Source organism: Thermobia domestica, chromosome 10, assembly GCF_964235325.1.
Source record: "Thermobia domestica chromosome 10, izTheDome1.hap1.1, whole genome shotgun sequence".
NCBI lineage: Eukaryota > Metazoa > Arthropoda > Insecta > Zygentoma > Lepismatidae > Thermobia > Thermobia domestica.
The window spans coordinates 124,118,725-124,131,334 of NC_137463.1; the positions used below are offsets into that span (position 1 = coordinate 124,118,725).

Consider the following 12,610-nt stretch of genomic DNA (forward strand, 5'->3'; position numbering starts at 1 on the left):
AGAGGGGATTGGCACTCTGGTACAATAGAGACATATTCATTAGTATTCATCTCTGAAGCGTCCCATTCGACTTTTGTTTCATCATCGATGATGAAGAAGAAAAAGTTACCTCCCGAAGGTATGGCTTTCTTATACAATTTAGCACAATTTTTCTTTGCTTTCTCCAATTCATCTTCTCGTATTTTTGCCACTGTCTGTCTTTTTCGTGAGTGAATTCCGGCTGTTTTCCGATTTCTCATCACTGATGCTTGCGAAATGTTTAGTTTTAGAGCAGCTTGTCGCATTGACAGATTTGGTTGTTTCACGAACACCTTCTTTGTTTTTTTCACCATCTTCTGGTTACATGCTGTGCGCTGGGGCCCTGAATTTGTGTTGTATCGAACTTCACCAGTGTCAAGAAATCGTTTAATAGCTCTGTTGATCCTTCTCACACACACACCTTGTTCTTTGAAGTAAGACACTCATAGGTCACTCATCAATCACTCATAGGTCACTGCATAATTTGGGTGCAAGGCGCCTTCACTCCTTGCTCCTGTTCGCAGTGGTGCCAACTCAAAGTTTGGGACAATAAACCTGAATCACACCTTACCATGAACAGCTTGTTACCAGTGGCGCCATATTTCATTGTCCGACTGAAAACTTTTTGAAAATAACCTTGTATTTTAATTTGTTCGAGAGTTCGATATTTTGAAATAATATACAAATAAAGGCATTTGTGTCTTTTCATATATACAGTAACTAGCGACACATTTTAGGATATGAAAGCTTTCTGTAATTATTTGAGAGTGTGCTGTGACCTAATGTTTTCCTTACAGAGCATATAGGTATATTACACTGCAAGTAATTCAAGGATCTCTTCTGGTTTCTGAAAGATTTAAAAGTGACCCCAAGACCTGTCTTACGCGAATTCAAGCTCCGCTAAGTGCATGGATTCCTTTCACCAGTTCTTTCATTATCACCAATCAGTTCTCATCGTCTTGTTTGGCGTAAAGACCAGGACCGTGAGTCATGAATCTCTAAAATTAAATAAATAAAAATTAAATTGAGTAGCCCGTACCACAATTCAAGCATATTTTCGGAAGTGTTATTTAAGTCAAAGATCGTTTAGTGTAGAAGAGCGTTTTGTATCATTAGCATTAATAGCATCTCGAACCCTGATCTGATCTGTTTTTAAAATTTATCTACCTATTGGTATTAAGTGCGAATAAAATATATACTGATAAAAGCTATAGGGTGTATATTATGATATAAGGAAGATGACTTAAATTATGCCTCCGTATTTGTTCCTTTAATTGTTTAATTCTTTTCTCGCTGGAGACGTCGTCAGCAACCGAACAAGAGGTGAAGAATTTCAGTTTGATCAGAGGAAATCTTAATGATATAACTGTACATATCAAAATAAGCATTCAACCACATAAGTGCTAAACTTCACAATAATGTTTGCGGAGTGTTAAATCTCACAGTGGAAAGTAGTATTTACAACAGCCACAAAAAGGGAATTTAGTAGCAACCATATTAAAGCAACAAAATTAAAAGACATATTGTGAAATTTCTTATAAGTTGTTAATATGAATAATAATCTTTTCATAAAAAACAGTAAGTGGACTACTGTTTTTAATACAGTGACAATAATTAGGGGTAATACAAAATCGGAATTTTGTCTACGGAGTACTCTTTGTAAATTGTTTTTTATAAGAAACCTAAAACTATAATAGGATATTTAAAGTTAAGGATCCGGTGACGAAGTATTAAAGAAAAAGAAAAAAAAAAGTTGCTGACGATGTTCCCAGCGAGGAAGAAAATAAAGGAAATATACGATTAAAGCAACAGATACTGTGACTCAGTGTAAGTTACTCTTCTTTTTCCGCGAGTAAAACAATTTAAATATTTTATTGTATTTTACTTTAAAGGGTGAATGATAATTCTTCAAATGTTTCGTTTATTTAGGAAAGTTTCATTTGAATATTCCACCAGAAACACCAGCCTTTCTTTGTGAAAAAATTGCTGTAGAGGTTGATCTGAAGAAAATGGCTGATATGACAGTGGAAGACATGATACAAAAACAGAATGTACTCTATATATCTCGTGGTCAGCTGAAGAAACATACTAGTACTGTTCTTAACTTCAGTCTTAACGTTCGTTACATCTCTCAGCAGGTAAGTTGCCCTATTCGTTTTTGTTCTTGAGATTTAAAATTCGAAATTTTTCATTTTATAATAATGTTTTCAATATTTTCGTCTATAATTTCATACATTTCGCTTATGGATATTTTTATCTTTAGGTCAATATGCCTTTGTTGAGATTACTGCACCAGATTAGTACGATGTACCAAAACGTGAAAGAAACACAAATGGAATTGAAAGAGCAGCAACCAGAAGTGAAGAGAGAAAATGTAAATTTGGGAAAAAATCCGAAAAACGGCTCTTCATCAAGTAAGAAAATAAATTAATTTGGTTTTGTATTATTATGCACCTAGTTTTGAGAACTGGTTTAGGTCAGAAGAAAATTTTTCGACCGTTGGTCTAAAGTATGAAATACAATCTATTAAAATTACAATATAATACAGCGGGATGGCGAATGCCTGAGCCAGCAGAGCATTCGGTTTCTGCTTGCAGTGGCACCACGAGTGGACGTTTTACGCAGCACTCAGGAGTGGAGCATGGACAAACAAGAAATGTGTGGAGATGTTCACTATGCCTCGTCACCATCACGGGGCGCTGCATTCGATCGGAGCGTCATGTTTTACGTGCGAAAAGGTGACTTCTCGTACCACAAAGTTGGTGCGCTACAGGGCTACAGTGTTTGCTCGACGCTGGAGCACGGTGATAGATGTAGATTTGTCTCCGTTGACAGATCGCCAACATATTCTGAACTCTGTAATGGCGACACACATGTCTTCGTCTCGGCTTCTATTGACACTAAACGCATCAGGCTAAATGGGCACGGGAATAACGTCATAGTGTGCTGAGTGGCAGATGGCTGTGTTTTCGGGGAATTTCACTTATCCCATAGTGAGGATCGCATACGCGTCCAGCACTGTCGTTGTGATTGCAATCTCGGCATGCACTGTCAAATGTTACAATGGCTAAACAATATACAATCCCCGGTGCTATACGTTTAAGGGCAGTCTCACCCGTGGCCGCTACATCAAGGAAATTCTAGAGACCTATGTCGTACTCTTTATTCAGACAACTCCGAACGCTATATTTTAGCAAGACAATGTCGGACCACATATATATATATCGGATGTGCAGGCCTTTTTGTAGAATCAGCTGGTACCGCTGTCACTTAATCTGCACGGTCGCCTGATATGTCCCCTCTCGAACATGTGTAGTATATGGTTAGTCAGTACCTTGTTCGTTACGGTCCTCCAACAGTGTTCTGTCTTGTTATCTCGTATACAGCAACGTGGCAGTTGATTAATGAGAATATATCTAACGCATGTTTGATTCAATACCACGATGCATAGAGCATATGAATGCAGCACATTGGTTTCACGCCATTCTGATTTCTGAAATTGTAATAACTTTTATGTAGTAATTAACGTATTTGTTACATACAAATCTCATTGTTTTCACACGTGTTCTCTTGGTGTTGCAGTTTTCACGAACCACAATGGAGATTACTCTTACAGTTGCTTTGCATTCTATTTATAGCTAAACCATTGTAGCTGATGAGTTTGAATATGTGAAGATTTTATGCTTTAAGGCGGGGAGGGGGGTAGATATAGACTACTCAGGTAGACTCATAGATGACACAAATGTTATTATGAAAACGATAAGTGTTTGTAGGAAAATGACATTTAACGAAAAAAGCTTCACAAGAAAGGAAGTTTTATTATTTGGATTTGGACGAAAAAAGTCAGTACTGTATTGTAGAAGCTATAGATTGTTTCTAGAATGAAGTTGATCGCCCGTTGACGCGTTAAAATAGTAGTGTGTAGATCGAACGTAATTATATCCTGATATATGTATAATGCAAATAACACTAATATCCATATCCTGCTGGTAGTTAAGTTGTACCTAAATAACAATAATGTTAGAATTTGTATTTCCGGTATTGCAATAGAAACTACAAAGTAATAAAAATTAATTGTTATTATTTTAAATTATCTGATTACTTCGAATTCAGCTTAATTTGTAGATTGGAATTGTTACAATGTGTGAAGAGCAACACTATTGGAGTGGACTGAAATGTGGCGAAGACGAAAGTACAAAAGCGTAGAAGTTAATTTTATGATACTTTTGAGATTGCATTGTTATATAGCATGTTTGATTCGATTTGAGTGTAAATTTTGAGAAGAAATGGTACAAACTTGTATAGATAGAAATGTTCTTTCAGAGCTATAATTCTGAATTCCCACACTTTGTGTTAAGAATTGTATTTATGGTTTTTGGTTTTTAAATTACTTTTAATGTATTCTTTTTTCTTGCAGCTTCTGATCTTCAAGATCACACAAATCAAGATAATTCCTCTGACAAAGCAAAGGCCCCTGTCTCAGCACAGCTATCTCATTCGTTGTCTCAGAGCAAAGTTATATCTCCTTCATCTTCTTTGAGATCACGACCGCAGAGTTTTGCTCAGAAACTTCGTTCGACCAGCAAAAGTGTCAAAGGTAAGTTTAGTCGATATTGTGCGAAATCTTAAATAAAGTCTTCAATATTTATTATATTTTAATTTTCTGTGAAATAGTTTTTAAACCTTTTAAAAAGAAAGGATTTAATATGATCGGAATTTTCCTCCAAAAGTTGCGTGTTGAGAATAATGACTTGAATGCTATTATCATGTATCTGTTTCTTGGCTTATAAGAAAGTGAAAATTAACGAATTGTAGAAAAAAAATATTATACTCATTTATATTTCATTTGTATTGTCAAGACAGGTTTAGATTATATTTTGCAGTGTTTATTTTATCTTTGCTGGTCGCTCTAAAATGAATTTCTGTTCATAATTCTAAATTAAGTAAAATGAAATGCATAAGACAACCAATAATTTAAGTTCATATGATAATAGGTAATACTCATATCTTTTCATTATCTTCATGTAGCAACTAAGAAAATGTTACGGCATATAAATAATTGTGACTAGGTAGAGCATATTCGAAGCCAGAATCCATAATCTTTTTTAACCTTTATTTAGATAATTTTTGATTCGAGTTTTATAAGAGAAAATAATATTGTTTCTCTTAAAACTTTAATAATAATAATAATAATATATTTATTTTAGTGTCATGAACAGCCAGATAGCAAAAATACAGCACTTAGTCATAGAACTAAGGGTTATAACACACATCTTACATTCCTCTTAATATTAACAATACATTTGTAACGACGATAGGAGGTCATTGTCTATCTTATAATATATACATAATTTTATGACTTGTATCTTGTCTGGATAAACATAATTACTTCATTATTCATTAAAATAGTTAGTCAATTTTCTTCAAATTGTCCTTAAAACAAGGATACCGTCAAACATACAGATATACTATATAAAATATACATACCCAATAAAATTTATACGTCTGTTTAATAAATACAATTATTCCGATAATATATTAAAAGAACTTGTCAGCTTTCTTAAGATTATAGAATTTTTATTCATGGGAACCATTTCCGATGCTTTTCTAAGATTATATGTTGGTACCCTTATACCTATATTATGTAAGCAGTATTTGCTACTATATCTATTATCTAAAATTTTCTGAATAAAGTTTTTCTCTTAATAACCCCCAGTATTCGTTCCAGTAATCATAACTATGAGAGTAGTAATCTTTTTTCATATTTCTACACAATAGCCTAATGAAACATTTTTGAACCGGCTCAATTTTGCCACATAATGTTGTGGATATATTATTCCATATAATTGCACCAAATTCTAATCTGGGTCTTACAAATACCTTAAATAGATAGACATATGTGTTTGCATTTTTAAACTCAGGCCACTGCCTAAATACAAACCCTATAGTCTTCCGTGTTCTATGTACTATGTCATTAATATGATAGTTGAATTTCATATTCATATCAAATGTTATGCCTAAATCTTTAATCATTTCAACTTTCTGCAGAGATATTCTATCTGTGACATATTTGCTAACATAGTATTGCGTTTTATTGGTATATGAAATAAACTTAGTTTTATTACAGTTTATTTTCAGTAGATTATTCTTACACCATATACTAATACTATCCAAGTCTTTTTGGAGTAAGTAATTATCGTATTCGCTATTCACTGTTCTAAATAACTTCAAATCATCAGCATATAATAATATATTTGAGAATTTAACCTTTTCCGTCAGGTCATTAATAAATAATGAAAAAAAGAAGTGGTCCTAAAGGAGATCCCTGAGGTATACCATTCTTTATACAGCTAATACTGGAAGTTACATGACCAATTTTCACTCTATATTCTCTGTTTGATAAATAACTTTGGAACCATCGAATATACTGAGAAGATAGATCAACATTGGATAATTTACGAACTAGAAGTCCATGTTCTATAGAGTCGAAAGCCTTTGACATATCAATATATATAGTGTCAACCTGTAGTCTATTTTTAAGAGCTAAGAACGTAAAATCTGTAAAATGTACAAGATTCGTAACAATTGATCTGCCTTTATAAAACCCATGCTGAAATTCAGTTAGTTTATTTTTTACATTAAAGTATATATGGTTGTGTATTATTATTTCAAATATCTTACTAAATGCATTAACTAATGTGATTGGCCTATAATTTTTCATATTATTTTTATCTTCTGTTTTATGTGCAGATATAATATATACTTGTTTCCATGTCGATGGAAACTCTCCACATCTGAGTGATTCATTGAATATAAATAATAATAATAATAATAATAATAATAATAATAATAATAATAATAATAATAATAATAATAATAATAATAATAATAATAATAATAAAACAAACAAAAAACTTACAGATGCAATGCCATAAATAGTCGTAGTTGTTTAGATGAGATCTTTGTCTAGTGTATTTAACTGTAGTCATTACTCATGTGTTGCCCCGTCTCCTTTACCTAGCCGCCATAAACGTGGGACGTGAAACTCAAAGATTTCATTTCGTTTTGTCATGTGTTGCTGTCCATGATATTTTGAAATATTAGGATGAAACTTTTACGGATTAATGATTAGCTGAAGCCTGCTACAACTTTAAATATATAAAGATCTCATTTGAGAAGTGAAATTAAATATACATGAAATTGACAGTGATACAAATGAGTGTAAGTTTTAAGAGATATTGCTGCATTATTTCTTATATTAATCCAGAAACGGACCATTCCATTTTACAGGTTATATGAATCTAAGTGAAGGGGTTACTACTCCAATATTTGGTATGAGTCCCACTGAATCTGGTCTTGAACACATAACTGTATCATCGGATAAGAGTAAGGAAGTATTGAATGTTACACCACGTTGCTGGAAGACTGTTTACTATCTCTTGGATTTGTATGCTACCATGCCTGAAACAAAAACTATTACCCACAGGTAAGTTGAAATTTCAGTTTTTCCTTTGTTTGAGTGAACTTAAGTCAAATATAGCAATATGTTGAATAATAGATTGCTTAGAAATGAATGTTATGTACCGGTAACCATTGTCATTTGCACAACAAATATAACTTGATTGAATTATTCAAAATAAATTATATAGGAAGAAATTTTAAGTCAGATGTGGAAAAAGAAAATGATGTTACCATTGGTGCACAAGAGCTTACAACAAGTCACTTCATATCTATAAATACACAAATAGGATTATGTATATGCTGATATTTGCTAATATTTGATTCTGAATGTGTTATATTCAGAAGGCTTTTTAGGTCATAAAACTGTATCCCGCTTATTTATATAACGTTAATTTGACTTCTTTCAACATTAGTACCGAAAGACGTATCTGTTTATTTTATTGTATAAACCAACCAGGGGGTTAATTTTTGTCTGGGACGATGTCAGTACATGTACATGTACATAGATGCATCCAATAACATTTATGCAATTAATATTCATTGCTATTAGTCCTTCTTCGAAATCATTATGCAAAATCAGACTTAAAACAGCATACAGAATGGGGCAAGTATTTACACATATTATAGATGACACAGTATCCTGAACGTCATAGTTACAAGTCCTTTCTTTTGAAGGTAAACATTGAAGAACCTAGACTAACCGAGAAAATAAAGAGGCATCTGTCATCGTCTCCTTGGCTACAGGTTACTCCGATAAAGAGATTGCTGAATTCCTGTATTTCGTCCTCTCATTCATCTTTAATGTTCGGAGAGAACTACGGACTGCTAGAGATGGACGTGGCAACCGTTTCCCATAGGACTTATCAGAACGTCGAAGTTTGTCCATTCTGTCCTGGCTGCCATCGATGAGGATTCTGGGAAATCCAGGTGGGCGTACGCCATAGGACTGCAGATTGACGAGGCCACCATTTGTTGTGTGGTTCATGAAAATCTTCACTACAAGTCATGCTTGATGCTTAGAGGACATTTCTTGTCCGAGAGAACCAGGGTGAATCGATTGACCAGAGCCAAGCGGCTTCTGAACAAGCTGAAACATACAGAGGAGTTAGGAATGCCTTAAGTTCTCTCTGATGAGAACAGCTTTCTCCAGGACCAGAAAGTGAAAAAAAAATGTCGGTGGCTATGTAAAAGTCACGAGAAAATTTCAGCCGTCATTCAAAGCAAACTTTTAGCCTCAGTGATAGTTCTGGGGTGAGAGCGAAGGCGACGTGATGCCTCTAATTGCTTTCGTTAAGGTGCCAGAATCAACACCGTTGCTTACACCTACATGTTGAACACGGTTGTGAAGCCCTGAATTACTGCTGTAGTTTGTGGGAGGCCATATGTTTTTCAACAGGACTCCACTTCATCATATACAGCCCATACCACCCAAGAATGGCTGGCCGACAATTTTCGTGACCATGTCACTCCTAACGAAGCCCACCAGCTCAGCAGGGGTCAACCCAATGCGCTATTACGTGTGAGGGGTGGTTGAAAGGGACGCCAATAAGCAACCACGACACTGTTCTGCCGGTAGTTGTGACAGTGTGTAGAGGCTGTTATTGCGGTTGATGGCAGTTTTATTGAATGATGTCGTCCATTGTGGATGTGATCACCTGTACATCACGCTAAAAGGTGCTAAGTGCTCTCTTCAGTGTCTGTTCATTACTGCCTGCGGACGTGACTTCGTTCTCAAATACCTGCCGCACCCTGTATCTGTCCGTTTGAGTGCTGATACGTATCTGTCGTATCAATATCGTATCCTATAGATATAGTATCGTCGGTAATGGAGTAGTTCACAAGGAAGTTTCACTTACTGACTGACTTGTAGGTCGTGTGTACAGTGATTTAAACCTGAGATACACAGAACATATGATTTAATTTATCGTAATGTTCTTTACAAATTTTATAGTTACGTTTCTTATCATTACAAATTAATTTTTTTAACTGTATATTGTAAGGGACCTATAAAGTAGTTTTCCAGTTAATTTAGAATTTACCCACTGGAAAATTTGAGAGCCATTTTTTGTAGATCTCTCTATAATCATTTTTGTATTACTTGGTTTACAGCTTCAGTAATATTTATTATTGTTTTTGACTAAATGATGATGAGAATATTATGATCATGCATACGCATAATATTACATAATGTTTCGTAATCTTAAATTAATTAAATACCATTTTCATTTTACAGGTTTTCTTTGGCTCCAGATTTATTTGAAGGTTATAAAGGTGGCAAAAAGTACGATATATTACCTGAAGTCAAGTTGAATGAAGATGTTGAGAAAGGAATAGCAGTCGATTCTTCACAACCTCCATTCATCGAAAAAACTAGAGAACTCAGTAAGTAATCAATTGCTGGTTTATAAGTAAAACAATAAACGCGGCGTTCATGAGATTGGAAACATGATAATAGTGTAATGATAGTTTGAAGGAAATTATAAGATTTCATATATATATATATATATGTGTGTGAGTGTGTGTGGGTGTGTGTGGGTGTGTGTGTGTGTGAGAGAGAGAGAGAGAGAGGAAAAGAGAAATGTCATACTTCAGAGAGAATAATGATAGAGTATTTGTTAACGGACGCCATATGATACATATTAATAATCAAAATAAGCACTAACTGTGTATCCCGCAAGAATGTTCCTTCTTTAATTTATATGATTTCGACTCTCTCATTAAAATGCTTATTTTAATTAATAATGATATACATTGAGATCATACATGAAAAATTTACGTTCTTTTACGTATTTTTCCTCTTTTGTATCAAAAGTAGAAAATTATAACGAATTGCTTCGTAGAAAATACTGAAAACAAACTCACACGCAAGCATAATTACACACACTAACAAATGTTACAATATAAGCGTACTACAAATAGAAATACTGTAGGAAAAAGAAAAGTTAAAGAGTAGAATTGCTTATGATAATTTATAATTATATATGTTATGTTTTAGATATATATATATATATGTGTGTATGTGTGTGCGTGTGCGTGTTCATGATTGTGAGTAAATATATATTATTTGATAGATATGGTTACTGGAGAGCGTACAAGACTAATGGTTTTCGGTGTTGCACGCATTCATCGGACGCGCCTGCTGGCTACACTGAGTGGATTGAAACTGGAAGCAGAAATTACAAGTCTGCAGTCAAGCTTGACTTGTCGTAAGAAGAGTCGACCTGCTAGCCTTGAGTGCTCTCTCACAGGACAAATTGGCAGAACAATGATTGTTCTTTTAGAAGGAGTTGCTCCAAATCAACAGTATGTAATGTGGTTCAATTAAATCTTCACTTTGTGATTGATTATCTATTCTTGTGTTTCTATTAGATTGTAATTATGTTAATGTAAGTTTGAACTATTTTTATGTAATTTATAACTAGCAGCAGTTTCAGTTTAATTTACTTCGTGTTTTTTGTGTGTTAGCAGATTCTGTGCACTGTTATGCTAACAAATGAATTCTTGGTCATACATAACGTGCGAATCAATGTGCTTGGTTCCGTAACCAGATTTCATAATAATAACAATCGCGATTTAGGAGTTGTAGTGTTTTTTAAGGTACCGCGTATATAATTTCAAACTATATGTGGTTTACTTATGTGTGTCCAGAATTTGAAAATACAGTAGCATATCTAGTAATCTTCGTCGACTGTATGCGACTAATAATTATGAAGTGGAGGTACAAGATTTAAGATCTTTAGTAATGAAGTAACTCATTCTTTTTCTAATGTAGTTAGTAAAAAGGAGGACAATTCAAAATGTTTGAATGACAAGTACAGTTGACATATTTTCAGGAAGGAACTGTCGTTTCTAGCTTACAATCAAATTTGTAGAAGTGTTGTCGCTCCTCATCGTTTGAAAGCTTCCCATTTACAATCACGAATAAGTTAGTTTAATATTTGCTTTGTTCTAAAGAACTAAATGGCCAAAGAATATTAACTTTATATTTAGTGATGCAATCCACTGAATACATTTTTAATTGAAAAGCAAGCCCTATAAAATAGCTAAACTTGAATTGTTGTGTGCAACAGACTTCTTCGTGGCCAGTGCTAGGATTGATTAGAAATTTAGGTCGAGTTTGGATTAAATTTATGATGGTACAATTTATTTTTTATCCTAAAAAGATTTATTATTTATAATGATTAGAGTGTAATCCAGTAGTGTTCTTTTGACGTAAAGTTTGTTCAAATGCAAAAGATTATACTTCATTTCGAAATTATCTTGATGAATTGCAAATAAAATTATATAATTTCGTTCTCTAGGACTGTCGTTAGAGTGACAGTAGGAAAATCACAGGCTCTATATTCAAGTGTTTCTCGACGATCGAAAGATAAGAATTCAGGTCTTCTAACAGTAGGTGCAGTGAACATAGATATACCACAGCATCCAGTGGCTCTTCACGGCATGATGACACGAGGAAGCAAACAGCTGTCTTCTACACTACAGGTACAGGAGGATAGATTTAAATTTCTCTTTAATGTAACTATTAAATTTTGCAACTTGTCGGTTTTTAGAAAAGATAAGCATTAACAACTGTACATCAATTTTATTTAATACCAATATTTGAGTGGATGTTTATCACTTCAATCCACAGGCTAGTTGCCAAACGATCTTTATGTTTTGTTTACAGGAACTTCGAGTTTCTCGAACGGCGAGCCGAATTAGCCGAGGTACTACTGTCGATGAAGTTGATTATGTCCCACATCATTCACCTCGTCACTCGCCGGAAGTTACGGCCTCTCAGAAACAACAGACTGAGTCAAATCTTCTGCAACCTCTTGTCATGCAGTTTTCGATAATATTACAGGTAAGACTTACGAATTCCATGGAAAGATATGTGTATCTTAAAATTCATTAACAATGTAATTATTTTGGAGAGTCAGTCAGAAAGAAATTAATTTTACTCTTGAGTTTTTTATTGTAGGATTCTGTAAGGTAACAATACAGTCCGCTACAATAAATAGATATTAAATTATCTATACCCTTCTGTCGATAACTATGTAATAAGAGTCCTAAGATAATAGATCATACTTTTATTTTAATTAAATTACCATTTAATGTCTTTTATATAATGATATTCTATTTTACTTTT

General features: G+C 33.9%; 1 protein-coding gene across 6 annotated transcripts in view; it reads left to right on the plus strand.

Annotated features, from left to right (window-relative positions):
• The window catches only part of tweek (transmembrane protein KIAA1109 homolog tweek), a 262,126-nt gene that overhangs the window by 136,584 nt on the left and 112,932 nt on the right, over window positions 1-12,610 (plus strand). For all 6 annotated transcript variants that reach the window (XM_081728543.1, XM_081728545.1, XM_081728547.1 and 3 more), the window contains exons 31-38: window positions 1,948-2,156; window positions 2,282-2,432; window positions 4,436-4,615; window positions 7,309-7,504; window positions 9,713-9,861; window positions 10,551-10,782; window positions 11,781-11,964; window positions 12,149-12,325. In XM_081728543.1, the coding sequence (XP_081584669.1) occupies window positions 1,948-2,156; window positions 2,282-2,432; window positions 4,436-4,615; window positions 7,309-7,504; window positions 9,713-9,861; window positions 10,551-10,782; window positions 11,781-11,964; window positions 12,149-12,325 (1,478 nt within the window). The remainder of the gene's footprint in view (window positions 1-1,947; window positions 2,157-2,281; window positions 2,433-4,435; window positions 4,616-7,308; window positions 7,505-9,712; window positions 9,862-10,550; window positions 10,783-11,780; window positions 11,965-12,148; window positions 12,326-12,610) is intronic.